This window comes from Sus scrofa, chromosome 5 (genome assembly GCF_054392235.1).
Source record: "Sus scrofa isolate SSC_HxYL_T2T_F1_AM1 chromosome 5, Sscrofa_HxYL_maternal_Yorkshire_Landrace_v2.0, whole genome shotgun sequence".
NCBI classification, from domain to species: Eukaryota; Metazoa; Chordata; class Mammalia; order Artiodactyla; family Suidae; genus Sus; species Sus scrofa.
The window spans coordinates 32,877,237-32,897,916 of record NC_139387.1 but is presented as its reverse complement, the minus strand read 5'-3'; the positions used below and the strand labels follow the sequence as shown (position 1 = coordinate 32,897,916).

General features: G+C 38.1%; 1 protein-coding gene across 11 annotated transcripts in view; it reads right to left on the bottom strand.

Moving 5' to 3' along the window:
* Positions 1-2,133: 2,133 nt before the first annotated feature.
* The window catches only part of TBK1 (TANK binding kinase 1), a 49,472-nt gene continuing 30,925 nt past the window's right edge, over positions 2,134-20,680 (bottom strand). For 4 of the 11 annotated variants that reach the window (XM_021090852.2, XM_021090854.2, XM_021090853.2 and 1 more), the window contains 11 exons: positions 20,278-20,369; positions 15,456-15,557; positions 14,573-14,651; positions 8,390-8,511; positions 8,215-8,291; positions 7,574-7,613; positions 6,960-7,061; positions 6,726-6,822; positions 5,931-6,037; positions 5,632-5,703; positions 2,134-2,889 (listed from right to left, as the gene is read on the bottom strand). In XM_021090852.2, coding sequence (XP_020946511.1) covers positions 2,838-2,889; positions 5,632-5,703; positions 5,931-6,037; positions 6,726-6,822; positions 6,960-7,061; positions 7,574-7,613; positions 8,215-8,291; positions 8,390-8,511; positions 14,573-14,651; positions 15,456-15,557; positions 20,278-20,369 — 942 coding nt within the window. In that variant the 3' untranslated portion in view covers positions 2,134-2,837. 11 annotated transcript variants of the gene reach the window in all.

Here is a 20,680-nt window from a genome sequence, read left to right as displayed (position 1 = left end):
GTACCTCAGTCCAGCTCTCCTTCCATGGGCACAGGGCGAAGGTGAGCTGGGCTCTGCAGAAGGTGGTCAGGTTTGGACTGAGAGCTCACACCTCCGTCCACCCCACCTCCTCCGATGCCCTCACATTCCAGCCAGGCAGGACTGGCCTGGAATGTGGAGCTTTCGGCAGCGGCAGACTTAAGGTGCTTTCACATCTCGCATTAATACCTGACGAAAAGATGCTGTAAAAACTGAACTAAAGAAATAAGGTTCATGGGTGTTTTTTTCGTTTTCTAGGAAAAGGAGGGGCACACACTTGATTATTCTTTTCTGTCTAGTCTAAGGAATTTTAATTTCACAAGTAAATGGAGATTCACTGAAAATAAGAGACTTTTTAAAAGTTGGTTTTTAAAGGTAAACGTTTTCCATCTCTCTCTCTAGAAAGCTTCTCTGATCACAAATGCCCAAAGAGCATATATTGGACTATAAACTGTTGATGGCTTTTACTATTTCACCTTCAAAATTTCTTTGGTTTTTTTCAATTTTTCCTCAGAAGCAAATGTAAAATAACGTTTTTAAAAGGCTTTGAGAGCCTAACTTTTCCTCACTACTTCAGGGAAGCTCCATTTTAGTAACAGGAAAAAAAAATGTATTTCAAATGAAGCATTAGCCTCAGATAACTTACCTCCACCTTGGCTCCAGGGCAACCTGGATTTCCGATTCTTCGAGCAGGTCAGTGATCTGGGAAACCAGTAAAAGAGCCGGGCTATTCTTCTGCATGTCTTGTTAATGTCACTTCTTAGGGCCATAGCTAGAACCGTGTGTGTTCCAGAACAACTCTTCTCAGAGAGCATGGATGAAGGAAACAGTAACAGCCACACATGACACTTTAGCTGTGAACTCCCTTTCAGCCAGTATGTCTGGGGGCCACCTGTTAGCCCTAAATCCCCTTCCCCTGTCATTCCTTTGGACCTTAGTCCTCAGAACTAGAAACTGTATTAATAGATGTACTTTCTAAAGAAAGCTTCAGAAACTTTTAAGCTTCAGAAACTCTAACCTAATGCAACCCTTGATAATTTTTAAGTACAGACACCCCCTTACCCCATCCCCTCCACAGAAATATAATCACTTTCATCGAGAGGCAAAGCAACCAGTATCTGCTAATTCAGCATCCAACAGAATTGTCCGTGGCAACTCACAGGACTTGGTGGTGATTAACAAGCTACCTCTTTAAGCCATAGACCTGATCCCATTTGTTTCGTAAGTTTTTTTTTTTTTAAACTGGAAAAAAATGTTTTTATTAAATTAGTTAATTTATTTTTGCCCATGCCCATGGCATGCATAAGTTACAAACCTGTGCCAGCACTGACAACACCAAGTCTTTAACCCAATGAGCCACCAGGGAATTCCAATTTTTATTTTATGTAATGGAGTATAGCTGTTTTGTTTTCTTTTGTCTTTTTTAGGGCCCCACCTGTGTCATATGGAGGTTCCCAGGCTAGGGGTCAAATCAGAGCTATAGCTGCTGGCCTACACCACAGCCACAGCCATGCCAGATCCAAGCTATATCTGTTACTTACCCCAAACAGCTCATGGCAATGATGAGTCCTTAACCCACTGAGCAAGGCCAGGGGTAGAACCTTCATCCTCTTTGATACTAGTTGGATTTGTTTTTGCTGTGCCACAGTAGGAACTCCCTTTGTTCATTATTTCACTTTATGCATTATTTTAAAAATTACAGTTGATGAAAAAATATGCATTTTAAACCCTGGCAGTAATTTATCCCAGAAAAAAAGAATCTGATTCTTACAGATCAAGAAGTATATAAAAGGAGTTCCCATTGTGGCTCAGTGGTTAATGAAGCCGACTAGTATCCATGAGGTCTCGGGTTCGATCCCTGGTCCTGCTTAGCGGGTTAAGGATCTGGCGTTGCCATGTGGCTGTGGTGTAGGCCGGTGGCTGCAGCTCCAATTCAGCCCCTAGCCTAGGAACTCCATGTGCTGCTGGTGTGGTCCTAAAGAGCCAAAAAAAAAAAAAAAAAAAAAAAAAAAAAACCCAAAACAAGGATATTTTATACAACATAGGTCTTAGAGCCAATATTTTATAATGAAACTCTTGTTTCTCAAACTGTTGTACAAAGAAACATACAAACTCTTTACATTAAAATTGAGAAATTTATTGATATTTCTTCATGAAGTAGTAAGCAGAATTAAAGAATATACAGCTTAAAACAGTTGAAATGATTCTAAAATTTTTATGACAATTATACATTTATGGCCAAAATGAAAATGAACAGTTTTTAAGAATTAAATCACTTAAAAAAATCTGCTTAATAAGTTACCTGAAATTAAACAGATATGAGGGTAACTGGGATAATGCCACTTCATCCTTCTCAAAAAAACTGTAATCCTAGTAGAACAGTGGTTCGGCGCTGCTCCCCACTCCCAGAAGCTACCTCTCCATTGTACTGATTACAACGTGTCAACCATCAGCCTTCAATGATTTGTAAAGATGCCACTTTTGGTTCCAGTTAAAAATGTTTCCAATCAGAGACATATGACTTAATTAACCTTACTCAGAAGAGTAGAGGATCAGTATCTCAACATACTGGTCATGGCTTTCTTCTAAGAGCTCACTGAGGTCAAACGTCCTCATGTAATTACAAATGTTAAAAGGTAAAATTACATCTTAACAGCAGCCAAAAATTTATATTTTTTTATGTATTTACAGTATCATACATATTTACAAGACAACATCCAACAGTGAAATGGAGAAACAAGAGACCACCTAGAGGCATTCATTTAATGCCTCAGTATTTTTCTTGTGCAAACTGAAACTTTCTCAAATTCTTTATAAAGCTAAAGACAGTCAACATTGCGAAGGCCACCATCCATGGTTAAAGAGCCAAACCTAAAACAAATGAAAAAAAGGCAATCTCAGAAGATTCATTTATTTGGCCTCCAACATTTTACAGAAGAGTATACAATATTAGCCAGAGGAATTAACCATCATTTTTAAAGAGCTAACCAACTACAATTTACTCTATTTCTCACTGAAACACAGTGGTATTATTAAAAATAAGTGAAAAAATACAACTCAGTGGCTTGGGAAGACTTCTTAAAAGAAAACGGTGAATAATGTAATCTAGAAACTGTTAGGAGGAGTTGGATAATTTCTTTTTGGTGGAGTTGGGAGTCAGTGTAACATACTTCAGTGACAGGAATAGGACCTTGCTAGACAGAATGTTATTTTGGGGAATAGCGGGAAATAAAGTTGGGTGATTAGGCTGGGGCTGGATTATTATACTCTTTGAATTCAAGCATGAATTTAGACTTTTTAGGTAACAGGAGTTCAGAGATTTTTGAGCCAAGCGAGTGGTACTATCAGATCAGTATCTGGGAAGATTATTTTTGCTGTAAAGATGAGAAGGGCTGGTTAAGTAAAGAGGTGACAGATTATTACCACGGCTCACAAGTGAGGGGAAAGGAGATCTAAATGAGGCTGATGAGAGGAAGTAAAGAAGAGTTAAGTATCTAAATAATTTATGTTCACAGGAGTATAAGAAAGGGAAAGAAGATGAGGAAATCAGAGGAGAAACCGAGCTGGGAAGGATGATGTTAAGTGATTTTAGACACAAGAAAATCTGAAGCGACAGGCATCCACATGGAGAGAGTGTACAGACACCCTGGCTTCTACTACTAGTTTTGGCACAAATCCTTAAGTGGTTCACATAACATTTAAGCTATGATTGTATCCTGTCTGATCACTCATACATTGTCAAACCTGCACATAAAACACGACTTATTGGACATGGTTCGTGAAGTGAGAATTTTTATTTCGCAAAACATAAGTGATTCAAAACCAAACTTTGTTAAAACATACTTTAACTGTCTCTTCTACTTGCTAATCTTTAGCTTTAGGAAACTATAAACTGATTTATAAAGTTATGAAGAGTTAAATAATTACTACATAGTTGCCAGAAACCAGTAGGAAAGACTTCAAACCTAAAAGGCAACTCACAGGAAAAAAAATGAATAAACATATAAAAGGATGTCTGACATTACTATTAATCAAAACAATGCAAATTAAAACAAAATGTCAGTTTTTACTAAACAAACTAAAAAAACTGATAATGTTCAGAGTCGACAATGGGACCAAAATAAGCCTTTAAGACAACTAACAACACCTATCAAAATTGAAACAGGCATACGCTTGACCTAGCAATTTCACATCTAGAAACATCTAGACATCAACCCTTCATGAATTCTCACACAAGTATATGAAAGTATGTAAGTATGTTCACTGAAGCATGGTTTGAAATTGTGAAAAACCAGAAACAACTTAAATGCCCAATAAACAGGGATGCCTAAATAGATATGGTAGATCCATACATGCCTAGTACAGGAATACCAGGCAGCTGTTGAAAATGAGAAAAATAGAGCTATATGTGTGGATATGGAAAAGCACCCTTGATACACAGCCTTAAGTGAAAAAAAGTTAGACTAAACTAGTATGAACAGAATGATTCTATTCTTATAAAACACACTCGCACAACAAACTATTAATCACTGAAGTGATTACTTCCGTGGGGGTAGAGAGGTATGAGAAAGGGCAGGTGGAGTCTTTTATTTCAATTTTTACATTTATATATTGTTTGAAAAAAACTTTAACAATTCATTAAAAAAACATAATACTACAGAAGTGTCTGATAACTTCCTGCTCAAAAAAGCATGTGATTTCCTAACAGTTAATCTTAGGAACCTCTGGTCTTTTATTTGTGAGAACAGGGCTAGTGGGGAGATGTGAGGAGACAGGAGGCTGGTTTCCAGCCCCAGTTCCCCTCTCAGGTATGAACCTCAATACCCATACGACATGGACAAAGACTACGTGCTCTGCCCTGCACAAGGCCGGAAGGCATGCTCAGTGAGGTCACGCAGGGAGAAAGCGCCCTGTAAGTAAGTGTACAAAACACCCTCAAACGTGAAATATCTGCATTAGTACCTTGGAGGTGAGGGAATCTGTGGAGAAGCACCGAAGGGCTTGACAGAGAAGGCTTCTATTCTCAAGCCAAATATGACTGAACATCTCTGAGGAACCTGTATAAGGAACAGCCGCCAAGAGCGGCTTTATTGGTTCTGTATGTTTTCCAGCTCTTTCTCCTTGATCTATTAGGATCCTGGAGATAAGCAGACACCCAGATCTTCAAAGAACTCGATGAAGAGACAGCACTCACATGCACGGAAGTCACTCAAGGAGGTATGCAGAGGGCTCTGTGAGTTACACAGCACCAATTAGAGTGCCGGCATCTCATAAGCGACTCTGATTCCAAAATTGCAAATGATGATTCTAATGAGAAAATGTTTTGAAAGATAATGTCCAAGAGATTTTTGTTTCCACAGATCGATTCAGAGAATTCTATTAGCCAGTGCTTGTATAAAATGGCATCAATAACAGTTGACTTGTCTTTATCCGAACAACCCCAAACACATTAAAAGGCACCATGAAATTCACAAAACCTCAGGGTTCTGACTCAATATTCCTTTCCTGCTACTTAACCTATTGCTACAGGAAGACAGAGATACAAATACAGAAACATGTAAATGAACTCAATAGCATATAATCACTGGGAAGAATGATTTTTGCATTACTCACCTTTCTAAAATGTGATTATTTTCGGCAAGTTCTTTAACTACCCCTTCCATTTCTTCCTTCAATTTCTTCATACTATACATATTCGAAATAAAGATAAATAAGTTCCTTCGCTCAAAAAAAGGATTTAGGTACTTTAGAATTATATTTATGTTTTAGTTCTCTAGATTGGTTCTCCAGATTAAATAACACTAGCAAATGCAGTGATAACAAATATCAAGAATTTCAAAATAAAAGCAAGATCACAAAAATAAATTTTAAAAAATGGAAACATTATAATTACTAAATAATACATTTCTTACCCAAGAGTCATTTCTACTAATGTGTTAGAACATGGATAAATTGGGGTCATGGTATGTTTGATTCCACTGGAGGCTGCAAACATTTTCTGTGGCAATGTTTCTTGTAACTAAAACATCAAAAACAAAAAAAACAAAAAAACAAAAAACAAAAGAAAAGCAAGACCCACATCAATCACAGAACAAAATACTAACTATAGATCTTAGCTCAAATGTTACAAGTTTTAATAAGCCTTTTAGAGCTTTAAGTTTTAATTTAATTTTATTTTTTTTGCTTTTTAGGGCCACACCTGTGGCATATGGAGGTTCCCTGGTTAGGGGTCTAATCGGAGCTACAACTGCAGGCCTACATCACAGCCACAGCAATGGCAGATCTGAACTGTGTCTGCAACCTACACCACAGCTCACAGCAACGCCGGATCCTTAACCCAGTGAGAGAGGCCAGGGATCAAACCTGAAGCCTCATGGTTCCTAGTCAGATTCATTCCTGCTATGCCACAAAGTAAACTCCAAGTTTTAATTTTAAAACCATCATGATAGAGAAATTAAATAACTCTTTAAAATATTTTTCCTATAGAGGATAAAAAAAAATGGCTTAGCAGATGTTTTTAATTGTTAAACATGTAAGTTCTAAAAACTTGGCTCAAAATACGTAACGCAAATGGGCAAGCAGAGCTGAATATAGGCATTTTATATCCTATTTCTCTCTTCTTAGTCATTATCAGATATAAACTGAGAAGAATTTTGATTCTTCCTAACAGGAAAAAGGTTTCTTTCTAGATGATTTTGAAGCCGTACCTCATTAGTGTAGTCTTGATACTTTGACACTTCTTCTTCAATATCAAAACACTGGTTAGTTAGGGATAGTAACTGTTTCCTGAGATGCAGCATCTTTCTAAAAGCCAAAACAACAACAACAAAAAATAGATTAATAAGCTGTCTAATGAAATATTCTTATTTATAATATGCAGTATACATTAAATTGCATATTGTGCAGTCAACCACTAATCAGCCTCCAAAAAGTTTACTTACCTCATCCATTCTTCTGACTTATCCAAAAATGCCTCATACTTTTTAACACATTCTTCTGTAAAGTGGGTCATAGCTTTTGTTGCATGATAAAATAGTTTTTGCCTGCAATTTAGAAATAATCAGAGGCTTAAACCACCATCACTGTTTCTATTTCCAATAGTAAAGAATTTTCAAATACATGAAATTCATGTTTCCTGTCATGACTATTGTGAGTTTAGAATATTTAAAGCACTAAACCAGAAGTTTCCAAGATAGACATTAGAGCAGCAAAAGAAGAAAAAGAAAATCCTCAGCAGAGAATGATCAAAAACTGTTTACTGAGAGATTAAGGTTAAGGAGGTGGTTAAGTCTGCCCTGGCCTATGTTCTCTATTACCTGTCCTTCTGTAATCTGCACACTCGAGGCAGAGGCGTGTCCCCTTATTCTCCCGTCTCAGTAACCTCTCTCTCAACCCAGGGGCCAGATGAGTGGGCCTCAAACATGTGCACATATAGTAACAATTCTATAGAGCTAAGATTAAAATGCAGTTTTTATTGTGATTAACTCCAACTTTAAGAAGAATCACAGTAATAACATAATCAGAAGTAATTACTAAACATAATCTGGACACTTACTTGTCAAATTTGTGGATTTGTTCTTCATTATAAGCTAGTCCTAAAAATAAGAATATATATTACTTTTGTAAATGCATAATCAAGAAATGGCATGCAGTATTTTTTCTTTTGAGATGGTTACTTCAAAAAGCCTGGAAATTTAAAGGAGATGTCACAAACTTGTGACCCATGGGTAGATACAGCTCACAAATGCTTTTATTTGGTCTGTACAGTGGTAACATTAGAGAAAAAAATTAACTGTTAACATTCAAACATCAGGGTATTTCAAATAAAGTCTGTATGTCTAGCTTCTCTTGAGACTGGGAAAACAATCAGATGAATCTGAATAGTGGCTTCCCCGTCATTCTGAGGATGTGGGGGGCCCTCTCTAGCTCCCCTCGGTCTCCACTGACTAATCTCTTTCCTTTCTGTTATGGGAAGGGCCTCCAGAGGTTTTGGAGTTTACAAGCCCTGATTTGAAATACCCAAAAGGTTGGTTTTAAGAATAATTTTTAATACATTCAACCTCTTTCCTGATAGAATTCAAGTCTGTGAAATAAATAACTTAAGTAGCCATCCTTAACAAATATACCAAATTAGTTCAAGCGAATTACAACTACAGGGCTACCTCATCAGATGAGTAAGTGGCAAATTTTACTTACTACGTTCTGCTTTGTCTTTTTTGAATTGATAGTAAATCTCTGTGATGCAATTTAACAGGACTTGTAGCTTTTCTACACTATTTGAGGAAGAAAAATCCAAATAAATTAATTGAGTTGATGTGAAAAAGGACATTTAATAATATGAGCAGAAACTACCAGTGAAGTTATAACCTACTGTCTGTCTTTTGGATGAGTGCCTTCTTGATGGGTCCATGTATCAGCCAGCAATCCACCTGGAGATAATTTGCTTTCAATATCCTGAAGACTGGTTTCTATTGTTCCCTGAGAACTGGAAAGCTAAATAAAACCAATGGGTTTCAGATTTACATGACCAAAAATCAGAAATGATAATCACAATGCTAATAGAGTCTAAAGTCTGAATAATATTTCTTTCATGGATTACTTCAATTCAGAGTCAGAAAAATTTTTATCTTTAAATACAAGGACAGTTTCTTAGGTTGTATCCCACCAAGAGTACAATGTAATAAAACATGAGTATTAATACATTTTATAAAACATTTCAAATCTTTTTAGAAAAACATGTAAAATTCTTTTAATCATTCAATTAAGCTTCTGTTTCTTTATCTACAAAATATGGTCAGTACTCTATCTCATGAAACTCAAACAGAAAAACTATTAGCAGTGTCTCCAGTATAAATGTAGGCAGGCAAAACTGGGCTCTCTTTGTTTAGTGATAAAAAGAAAAGTAATTCCTTTTAGAAACAAAAAATAGGGAGTTCTCTGGTGGCTCAGCAGATTAAAGATCTGGTGTTGTCACTGCTGAGGCTATGGTTACTGCTATGGTGTGGATCTGATTCCTGGCCCAGGAACTTCTCTATGCCACAGGCACAGCCAAAAAAACAGGAAAAGAAACCTCATCTAAGATCTTGCTCATTTTAAGCTTGGTAAATTTATCACTTATCTACAACAGAACTGAGCATTTGTGAAACTTTTTTTTTTTTCTTTTTGGCTGTGCCCATGGCATGCTGAGGAATCCCAGGTGAGGGACTGAACCCAAGCCACAGCAGTGACAACAATGAGTCTTAACTCCTAGGCCATCAGGGAATTATTTATTTATTTATTTTTAGTGCCCACACCTGCCTATGAAAGTTCCCAGGCTAGAGGTCTAATCAGAGCTGCAGCTGCTGGCCTGCGACACAACTGCGGCAATACGAGATAGGAGTCTCATCTGTGACTTACATCACAGCTTGTGGCAACACTGGATCCTTAACCCATTGAGCGAGGCCAGGGATCAAACCAGCATCCTCAAGGAAACTAATCGGGTTCTGAACTTACTGAGCCATAACGTGAACTCCAGGAACTCCAAATTTTTAAGGATGAAGGTTAGACTTAAGGGATAAATGTGTTTGAATATTTTAAGGATCATGATACATACCAGTGCTTTTCAAATAAAGTTTTAGGTGGCAGTTTATGCTGCTACTAGCAACAAAGTGTCTTTTTTACTCTGCTCTTGTTAGTATCAGTATTACATAATTGTTTAACCCCTCCTAATTTGAAAGAAAAAATGGTACCTTAATGTTAATATGCAATTTTCTATTACTATTGGGAGTTGAACTTTTTTCAAGAGTTTCGTTTAGATCTATTCATTTTTAAATCATTTCTAAATGTTCTTTGTCTGTTTACTGCAGATTTAATGTTTTCCATATGCATTTGTATGAGCTATTTTTATAAAAAACCCTCTCTCATTTTCTCCATCTATTTGTTTTCTGACATTATTTTTTGTTAGAGAGCCTGAATTCTTTTTTTTTTTTAAACTTTTATTTATTTTGTTTGTTTGTTTGTTTGTTTTTGTCTTTTTGCTATTTCTTGGGCCGCTCCCGCGGCATATGGAGGTTCCCAGGCTAGGGGTTGAATCGGAGCTGTAGCCACTGGCCTACGCCAGAGCCACAGCAACTCGGGATCCGAAGCCGAGTCTGCAATCTACACCACAGCTCACGGCAACGCCGGATCGTTAACCCACTGAGCAAGGGCAGGGACCGAACCTGCAACCTCATGGTTCCTAGTCGGATTCGTTAACCACTGCGCCACGACGGGAACTCCCTGAATTCTTATATAGTCAAATATATACTTGCTTTTCATACGTTGTCTTCTTTAACATTAAGGTTAAGAATGTATTATACTTCCAAAATATGGAAAATATTTTACATACAAAATTATTTTTTAAATCATTAATAAAGGTGTGAGAAATAGCAAGCAACTTGAACATTAGGGGTATAATTACATGGGGGGGTAATAAGAAAAACTATTAATAAATCACTTGGCTGCAATATCGTGTCTACTTTAAAAGTAGCGTAACCTGGGAGTTCCAATTGTGGAGCAGTGGTTAACAAATCCTACTAGGAACCATGAGGTTGCGGGTTTGATCCCTGGCCTTGCTCAGTGGGTTAAGGATCTGGCGTTGCCGTGAGCTGTGGTATAGGTCGCAGATGTGGCTCGAATCCCGAGTTGCTGTGGCTCTGGCATAGGCCAGTGGCTACAGCTCCGATTAGACTCCTAGCCTGGGAACCTCCATATGCCGAGGGAGTGGCTCTAGAAAAGGCAAAAAAAAAAAAAAAAAAAAAAAAAAAAAAGTAGTATAACCTAACAAAACAAAAACAAAACTGGAAAGTGTCTTTAATGTCATACAAAAAATAAAAATGACAATAGGAGGTTTGTAGGGTTATAATCATTTAAAAATATATATAACAGAGTTCCCATTGTGGCTCAGCAATGGCAAAGCCTTCTAATATTTATGAGGATGTGGCTTCAATCCCTGGCCCCACTCTGTGGTTAAGGGTCTGTCGTTGCTGTGAGCTATGGCACAGGCTGGCAGCTGCAGCTCCAATTCAACCTCTAGCTTGGAAACTTCCACATGATGCAGTCAGAAAAAGACCAAAAGGAAAAAAAAAAAAAAATATATATATATATATTTATACGTGTGTGTGTGCTGATAAATCACGTTCTAAGACAAAAGCAAAAAAAGAACAGAAAACATTTACAACATGACTGCCTATATTTAAACAGAGACAGATACTGGAGAAAACCATTTTCTGTTTCTTTGACTTTTAAACTCTTTATTCTACAACAACATTTTTCAAACGTTTTTGAAACTTTTTTTTTTTTTTTTTTTACTTATGGTAAAAAATTCACTCTGCTTTAACTCTGTATTATTTAGGTTTGTATATTCAACAACTGAAAGTTTCATGGAGTAGTAATTTCCTTATTATAGGTGATGCATTCTGATGTTTTCTTTCTTTCTTTTTTTTTGCTTTTTAGGGCCACGCCTGCGGCATATGGAGGTTCCCAGGCTAGGGGTCTAATCGGAGCTACAGCCGCCAGCCTATGCCAGAGTCATGGCAACGCCAGATCCAAGCCATGTCTGCAACCTACACCACGGCTCACGGCAACACCGGATCCTTAACCCACTGAGCAAGACCAGGGATCGAACCTGCAACCTCATGGTTCCTAGTCAGATTCCTTTCCACTGCGCCACAATAAGAACTCCTTCTGAGGTTTTCTATTCTACTTCATTTGAAAACACTGCTGAATGCAATGTGCTAAACTTTACAACCTACTGGTTTGTTCATTACTCAGATTTTGAAAACCACTGTTCTAGATCTAAAAAAGATCTGAGGAAAAAAACCAACTAAAAACCAGCCTAAGCTCAGAAAGAGAAAAGGGATATAACACCAAATCCTTTTTCACTTTTAATTTACCATCATTTCATGAAAGAATACTTCCAATGCTAACAGCTTACAGGAGCATAATAGCATTTTTATTTATCTAATTTAATTGGTACAAGAACCTATGAGATAAGCACAGTAAGAAACTGCCCATTTTATTTTATTTTTATTTTTTGCTTTTTTTAGGACCTCACCCATGGCATAGAAGTTCCTAGGCTAGGGGATGAATCAGAGCTGCAGCTGCTGGCCTACACTACAACCACAGCAATGCCAAATCCAAGCTGCGTCTTCGACCTACACTGCAGCTCACGGCAAGGCCAGATCCTTAACCCATTGAGCAAGGCCAGGGATCGAACCACCTCCTCAGGGTACTAGTCAGCTTTGTTTCTGCTGAGCCATAACAGGAACTTCCTGCCCATTTTAAAGAAGAAGAAGATCCTGCTGTATAGCACAGGGAACTATATGCTTATGGCAGAACAAGACAGAAGAAAATATGAGAAAAAGAATGTGTCTATGTGTGTATATATATATACATATATAAATAAACTGGGTCACTTTTCTGTACAGCAGAAATTGACAGAACATTGTAAATCAACTATAATAAAAATTTTTTTAAAAGAAAAAGAAAGCAAGGATGCAGAGAAGTGAAGGCCCTGCTCAAGTAGCTAGGCAGGAACAGCTAGGTAAACAGAGGTAGATCTGGGATGAGTAAGCAGTTAGCTCTCAATACATAATTCCATGCTCTTCTACAATACATTTTATTTTATTTTATTTTATTTGTCTTTTTGCCTTTTCTAGGGCCACTTCCGCGGCATATGGAGATTCCCAGGCTAGGGGTCTAATTGGAGCCGCAGCCACTGGCCTACGCCAGAGCCACAGTAATGTGGGATTCGAGCCGCGTCTGCAACCTATACCACAGCTCACAGCAATGCTGGATCCATAAGCCACCGAGCAAGGCCAGGGATCGAACACGGGAACTCCTACAATACATTTTAAAGAGAGATCCAGAGGATACCTTGAATGCTACTGTATTTTTTAAAAGAGCAGAGACTTTTGTCCTAATTTTTTTTAGTTATAGAAATGATTCATTGGGAGTTCCCCTAGTGGCTCAGCAGAAATGAATCCAACTAGAGGGGGTTCAGTCCCTGGCCTCACTCAGTGGGTTGACAATCAGGCATTGCCATAAGCTGTGGTGCAGGTCATAGACCTGGCTTGGATACTGTGTTGCTGTGGCTGTGACACAGGCCGACAGCTGTAAATCTGATTTAATCCCTAGCCTGAGAACTTCATATGTCATGGGTGTAGCCCTAAAAAGCAAAAAAAAAAAAAAAAAAAAAGAAAAGAAAAGATTCTTGAGGAACCCAAATCTTTCTTTCCTTACTTTCTATTAGAAATTTATTGATATTTTCCTAGCATGCATCTATTTCTAAACAAGTTTAAGCACTCTGCATGTTAAATTACACTTATGAACTTCTTTTTTATTTTTATTTTATTTTTATTTATTTATTTATTTTTTGTCTTTTTGTCTTTTGTCTTTTGTTGTTGTTGCTATTTCTTGGGCCGCTCCTGCGGCATATGGAGGTTCCCAGGCTAGGGGTTGAATCGGAGCTGGAGCCACCGGTCTACGCCAGAGCCACAGCAACGCGGGATCCGAGCCGAGTCTGCAACCTACACCACAGCTCATGGCAACGCCAGATCGTTAACCCACTGAGCAAGGGCAGGGACCGAACCCACAACCTCATGGTTCCTAGTCGGATTCGTTAACCACTGCGCCACGACGGGAACTCCAAATTACACTTATGAACTTCTTTAACTGCCACAGAGGCAATACAAGAACATGATGGATTTTAAAGAGAGAGAGGGAGAGAAAGGAAGAGGGAGAGAGAAATGGGCTTAAAATAAGGTAGGCATTTGGAGTTCCCGTCGTGGCGCAGTGGTTAACGAATCCGACTAGGAACCATGGGATTTTGGGTTCGATCCCTGGCCTCGCTCAGTGGGTCAAGGATCCGGCGTTGCCGTGAGCTGTGGTGTAGGTTGCAGACGTGGCTCGGATCCCAAGTTGCTGTGGCTCTGGTGTAGGCCGGTGGCTATAGCTCAGATTTGACCCCTAGCCTGCAAATCTCCATATGCCACCGGAGTGGCCCAAGAAATGGCAAAAAGACAAAAAAAAAAAATAAATAAATAAAATAAAATAAGGTAGGCATTTGGAAACGTCATAAAGAATTTCACAGCGGAGTTCCCATCGTGGCTTATTGGTTAACACATCTGACTAGCATCCATGAGGGAACAGGTTTGATCCCTGGACTGGGTCAGTGGGTTAAGGATCTGGTGTTGCTGTGAGCTGTGGCACAGGTTGCAGACGAGGCTCGGATCTGGTGTTGCTGTGGCTGTGGTGTAGGCCGGCAGCTAGAGCTTTGATTCGATCCCTAGCCTGGGACTCTCCATATACTGAGGGTGCGGCCCTAAAAACCAAAAAAAAAAAAAAAAAAAAAAAAGAATTTCATGGCAGGTAAGAGTATTTAAATAACTGTAAATAGTTCCTTCAGTTGGGAAAACGCTACCTTTTCTTTGGGGAGTTTATGGCACACCATCTCTCTAGGAAAGTTCAGATCTAATCTTGCCAGCAAAGAAACAGATTCTAAGTCCATGATTATCAAAATTTTGTAAATACTTACTCTTAACAATTTGGTGTGTATGTCTGAAATTTCACCTAACTCTGTTGTTTCTAGGTTGATCTTCATCAACTTTTCATATCTGTATGAAAAACAAGTACAGGAAAATTAAATGAGCATAGATTTTAAAAGAAGTTTTATAAATTATATCTAATCTTTTATTTTAACCATTTAAGAACAGAATATTGAATGTAAAGCCTACAATCAACAGATTCCAAGAAAACTTGATGTCTTTCTAAAGAAAGAATTTTATACACTTCTACTTATAAATATGCAGATTAAGAGATTAAACCATAAAAGACAACTTTATTCCAAATAGTCTTATGTCAGGATAATTGTCAAAATACAAGATTTCAGAATTAATGGAGGTCAACAGTATACACTAATTTAATTTATTGTATTTCCTGTGTAATACAAATAGTATAGCCTAGAAGAGGGCATTTAAAAATAGCACTCTGTTTCAAAAGGCATTCTCAGGGATAAGACTAATATGCAAGAGTAAACTAACAGTAATCCCCAAATTCTAAAAATAATAAAATAAGGTTCTAGAATATCTTTCTACTTCCTTTGGTTACAGGTTTTATATTTTCTTATGCAGAGTTGTCTGATTTGCAAAGCAAAAAGAAAATCAGGTGTTTTTAATTCAGACACCTTTTCCTTCTCCAAAGATAGGGGAAAATGCCACCAAAGACAGGGTACTCATTTCTTACTGAGATGGACTGGATATTTTTGCCTTTGTGAGGAAATGACTTAATCTAAGGTTGTCTTTTAATAGAAATGCTTACATAGCACACTATATTATGCCAAGGATAACTAAACAAATTAAAGAGAAGTGAAACAATAGTTAACATTTTAACCGCTATTAATAAGGAACTAATCTACTCACACTGTCACAGTTTTTTCAATGTTTCTGATGTAGAAATCCAATGTGATCACAACTTCTGTCTTTTTGTGAACAGTTTCATTATAATCATCTTTAACTAATTCTCTAAAAAATAATAATATTCTCATTAGTTTTGCTAAGGAATTGTTTTCTCATTGTCCACTAATTACACTGCTGTACTACTTTCTGTTCAGAAAAACCTCTTCACAGTCTTTTTTTTTTTTTGGCCATTCCCATGGCATGTAGAAGTTCCCAGGTTAGGGATCGAACCCATGCCACAGCAGGGACTCAACCACAGCAGTGACAATGCCAGATCCTTAACCTCTAGGCTGGTAGGGAACTCCCTTAACACTCCTGATATGTTATGAAAGCCAATTCTCTTTTTATTATTGAAAGCATCTCTGTGACACATCTATCCAGGGCACAAACGATTACTACTTATTAAAAATTAACAGCTTAGAGATGTAAGGCATTAAAATTATATGAAGGAGTAAAAACTAATCTATAATCACACAAACAAGCTAAGTAGCATTACATTTTATACTACTAGAATTTTTACTGCTCACAGTAGACTGTTGTCTCATTTACACTTTTTAAAAAATTTTTTAAGCTTTTGGCAGAGACCCAAGCCATTTCAGTGACAACACTGGAGCCCTAAACTGCTGTGACACAAGGGAAATGCCCATTATATACTTTATTTATTATTTTTTTCCTCTTTTTTTGGCTGTCCTGAGGCATACAGAGTTACCAGGGCCAGGGATCAGATCTGAGCTCAACTGTGACCTGTGCCAGGCTGGGGATGGAACCTGTATCCCAGTGCTCCAGAGATGCTGCCGATCCCATTGCATCACAGGGGGAACTCCCAGATATATACTTTAAATCAATTAATATATTCCTAAAGAAGCAGAATAACATGGTATATAATATAACTGAAGGGCTTTTGATCTATACTAAGGGTCAACAAACTAAGGCCTGATGCTTATTTCTGCTAAGAATGGTATTTACATTTTTAAAGGGTATAAAAACAAAGTGAAAACAAAGAAGAGAACTTGTGTCCCACAAAGTCTAAAATATTTACTAACTGGGAGTCCCCACTGTGACACAGTGGGTTAAGAATCTGACTAGTATCCATAAGAACTCAGGTTTGATCCCTGGCCTCACTCAGTGGATTAAGGATCTGGCATTGCTGTGAGCTGTGGTGTAGGTCGTAGATGCAGCTCAGATCTGGTGTTGCTGTGCTGTGGCTGGCAGCTGCAGCTCCAGCTCCAATTCGACCCCTTCCATGGGAACTTCCATGTGCCACAGGTGCGGTCCTAAAAAAAAAAAAAAAAATTACTGACTGATAAAAAGTCTGCCAACTGTGCATATTAAAACCCATTTTCTCGTGACTTACTGAACTAAAAGCTAATAAGTAAAAGGAATAAAAAGCTTCATGAAGCAGTGACCAGGGCAGGTAACTGCAGCAAGAGAAAATGAGAGCTGTTAGGAACAATGCTACAAAAATAAATGGAGTCCCTGGAGTTCCCATCATGGCTCAGTAGTTAATGAAACTGAATGGTATCCATGAGGATGGGGGTTTGATCCCTGGCCTTGCTCATTGGGTTAAAGATCTGCTGTTGCCTTGAGCTGTGATGTAGGTCACAGACGCAGCTTGGATCCCACATTGCTATGTGTTGTGGCGTAGGCCAGCAGCTGCAGCTCTGATTCGATCCCTAGCCTGGAAACTTCCATATACCTCAGGTGTGGCCATAAAAAGACAAAAAATAAAAATAAAAATAAAAATAAAAATAAATAAGTGGAATCCTCAGCCATAAAAAAGAAGAAAGTAATGCCATTTGCAGCAACATGGATGGAACTAGAGACTCTCATACTAAGTGAAGTAAGTCAGAAAGAGAAGAGAGAGAGACAAATACCCTAAGATATCACTTATATATGGAATCTAATATATGGCACAAATGAACCTATCTACAGAAAAGAAACAAACTTAGGGACCTGGTGAACAGATTTATGTTTACCAAGTGGGAGGGGGAGGGAGTGGGAGTTTGGGGTTAGCTGAAGTAAACCATTGCATTTGGAGTGGATAAGCAATGAGATCCTGCTGTATAGCACAGGGGAACTATATCCAGTCACTTGGGATGGAACATGAAGGAGATAATGTGAGAAAAAGAATACACACACACACACACACACACACACACACACGAATGGGTTATTTTGCTATACAGCAGAAATTGATAGAACTTTGTAAATCAACAGAAAAAATTAAAATTAAAAAAAAAATGGAGTCAACACTTAGATTTCTCCAGAAACCATTTAGTAAAAACAAAGAGGCTTTTTTTTTTTTTTTTGCTTTTTAGGACCACACCTGCAGCATGCGGTAGTTCCCAGGCTAGGTCGAATGGGAGCTGCAGCTGCCAGCCAATGCCATAGTCACAGCAACACCAGATTTGAGCCGCATCTGGGACCTACACCATAGCTCAGGGCAACGTGGGATCCTTAACCTGCTGAGCGAGGCCAGGGATCAAACCCGAATCCTCAAGGATACTAGTCGGATTCATTTCTGCTGCACCACAAAGGGAACTCCCTGATTCTTAATGGAAAGAGAAAAGCATAGGCTTACAAACTGGATATGTGAGAACATAAAAAAATATTATGAGCATAAATTTATGAATTTAACATAAAGGTGACAGGAAAACAAAGATCCTTATTCTTTTTGTCTTCTTAGAAGAAGCAGCAGAAGAACAAGAATGAAATGCTTCATACGTGTTCTTGCGAGAAGGGAAGGACAAGTGTGAAGTGGGCATAAACTGTTGTAAGCATTATAAGCATTAAAGCCTAAGAGCGCCAGGAGTCCAGAGAACATGAGGCCATTACTTTGTGTGTATAAAATTCAAAAAAAAGCTTCCAAAGATGTTGATCCACTTTGTGTTTCTTTTGGCCATGGATGCAGCAGCTAGATGTGGATCTCAGTTCCCAGACCAGAAACTGAACCCAGGCCCCAAGGTGAAAGCCCAGAGTTCTAACCACTAGACCACCAGGGAACTCCCCCAAGGATGTTAGGTACTGCTAGAGGCACGACACTTAAAACATATATTCTCCACTTCTATCAGATGGAAAGATGACATACCATATCATAGTCATTCACAAAACATTTCTTAGGTTCACTTTCAGGGAGAGAATACTTAACTAGATGATCAATATTCTGACCTAGAAAAACTATAGTGATTTAATTAAAAAATTAATTTTTGGAAGTTCCAAAAACTTCCAAAGTGTGATGCAGCAGGTTAAGGATCCCGCATTGCTGCAGCTGTGGTGTAGGTCACAACTGCAGTGTGGGTTCGATCCCTGGCCCAGGAACTTTAACATGCCTCGGGTGTGGCAAAAAAAAAAAAAAAAAAGTTTTTAAATTGCTTATCAAGGTGGGTGTATACTCATGCTGCACAATTTCACATGTATTAAATGTCTAAAATACACAAATCTGTAGCTATAGAAAGTATGTTAGTTGTGGTGCAGGGCTAAGAAGTTATGTGGGAAACAGTGGGGGAGGTGGTGACTGCTAATGGGTGCAGGGTTTCTTTGGAGGATAAAAAATTTTCCAAAATTAGTGGTAATGACTGCACGACCCTGTGAATGTAAAAAAAAAAAAAAAAAAAAAAAATCACTGATTTGTACATTTTAACAATAAGTGAATTATGGAGTTCCCATTGTAACAAAGTGGAAATGAATCTGACTAGGAACCATGAGGTTGAGGGTTCGATCCCTGGCCTTGCTCAGTGGGTGTTGCCATGAGCTGTGGTGTAGGTTGCGGACTCGGCTCAGATTCTGAGTTGCTGTGGCTCTGGCGTAGGCTGGCAGCTGTAGCTCTGATGACACCCCTAGCCAGGGAACCTCTATATGCCATAGGTATGGCCCTAAAAAGACAAAAGACCAAAAAAAAAAAAAAAAAAGTGAATTACACAGTATGTGAATTTTATCTCAATAATGCTGTTACAATGTACGTTAACATATGATTGGGTCATTTGCTGTATAGCAGAAAATGACACAACATGGTAAATCAACTATATATCCATTAAAACTTTAAAAAATGAAAAAAAATTAAGGTGGGCACCTTTTAGGTAGGGAAAAAAAAAACTGTTTAAAAAAAATTAAGGAGTTTCATCGCGGCTCAGCGGAAAGAATCTGACTAGTAACCATGAGGACACAGGTTCAATGGCTGACCCTCACTCAGTGGGTTAAAGATCTGGCGTTGCCATGAGCTGTGGTGTAGGTTGCAGTCATGGCTTGGATCTGGCATTGCTGCGGCTGTGGTGTAGGACGGCAGCTACAGCTCCAATCTGACCCCTAGCCTGGGAACTTCCATGTGCCATGGGTGCGGCCCTAGAAAGATAAAAAAAAAAAAGTTGAGTGTATACTTAATTTGGGAAAAGGGAGGGAAATGGAGGAAGATTCTGAGGACGCAAACCCTAAAAGAAGCATAGGTTGTACTGAAGTTTATAACAATGTCAAAGGCTTCTGAGAGAAATAACAGCCAAATCGAGGTCACTGGAAAAGGAATTCACTTGCCATCACATCATAAAATGTGATTTAAATTTTAAAATTCAGATACTATTTGTCCTAGTTATCTCACAAGGTTTTTATAGGAATCAAATGGAAAAACAGCTGCTGAATGTTTTGTGAACTAAATGTGAAACAAACATATTTTAATAAAAATCATGCATCTGGCCCTACCTAGTCTAAAGAGGTCAAGTACCAATGATAGGTGATTATCAGTTATTCAGTGAGGCCTATGTGAAGATCAATTTTCAAATTTCAATCCATTACTTACATCAACCATCGTATCCCCTTTCGCATTAATTCCTGATAAAGCAGCAAGGTACTGGCAATTCTACAGGCATAACACACAATTCCTGTTATTGCCTAATGAAAAAATACAAATTTCAAATTGATATAAATATCAGTATTTGGTGCTAACTGTATGTAGCACAGGGTAAGAAAAACTTTCACACAAAATTTTTCAAGCTTTTGTGTTTGCATCATCAAAAACACAATAAGCCAATTTCTAAAAGCTAAGGACAGATATCATTGTAATAAATATCTCATCTTTAACATGATAATGGTCTCAATGGGGAAAATTTTCTTATGACTTCAAGAATATAAAGTAAAGAAAGAACACAAAATAATTTGCAATGGATAACAACCTAAATGAAAAATATCCTATAGGTGTATAT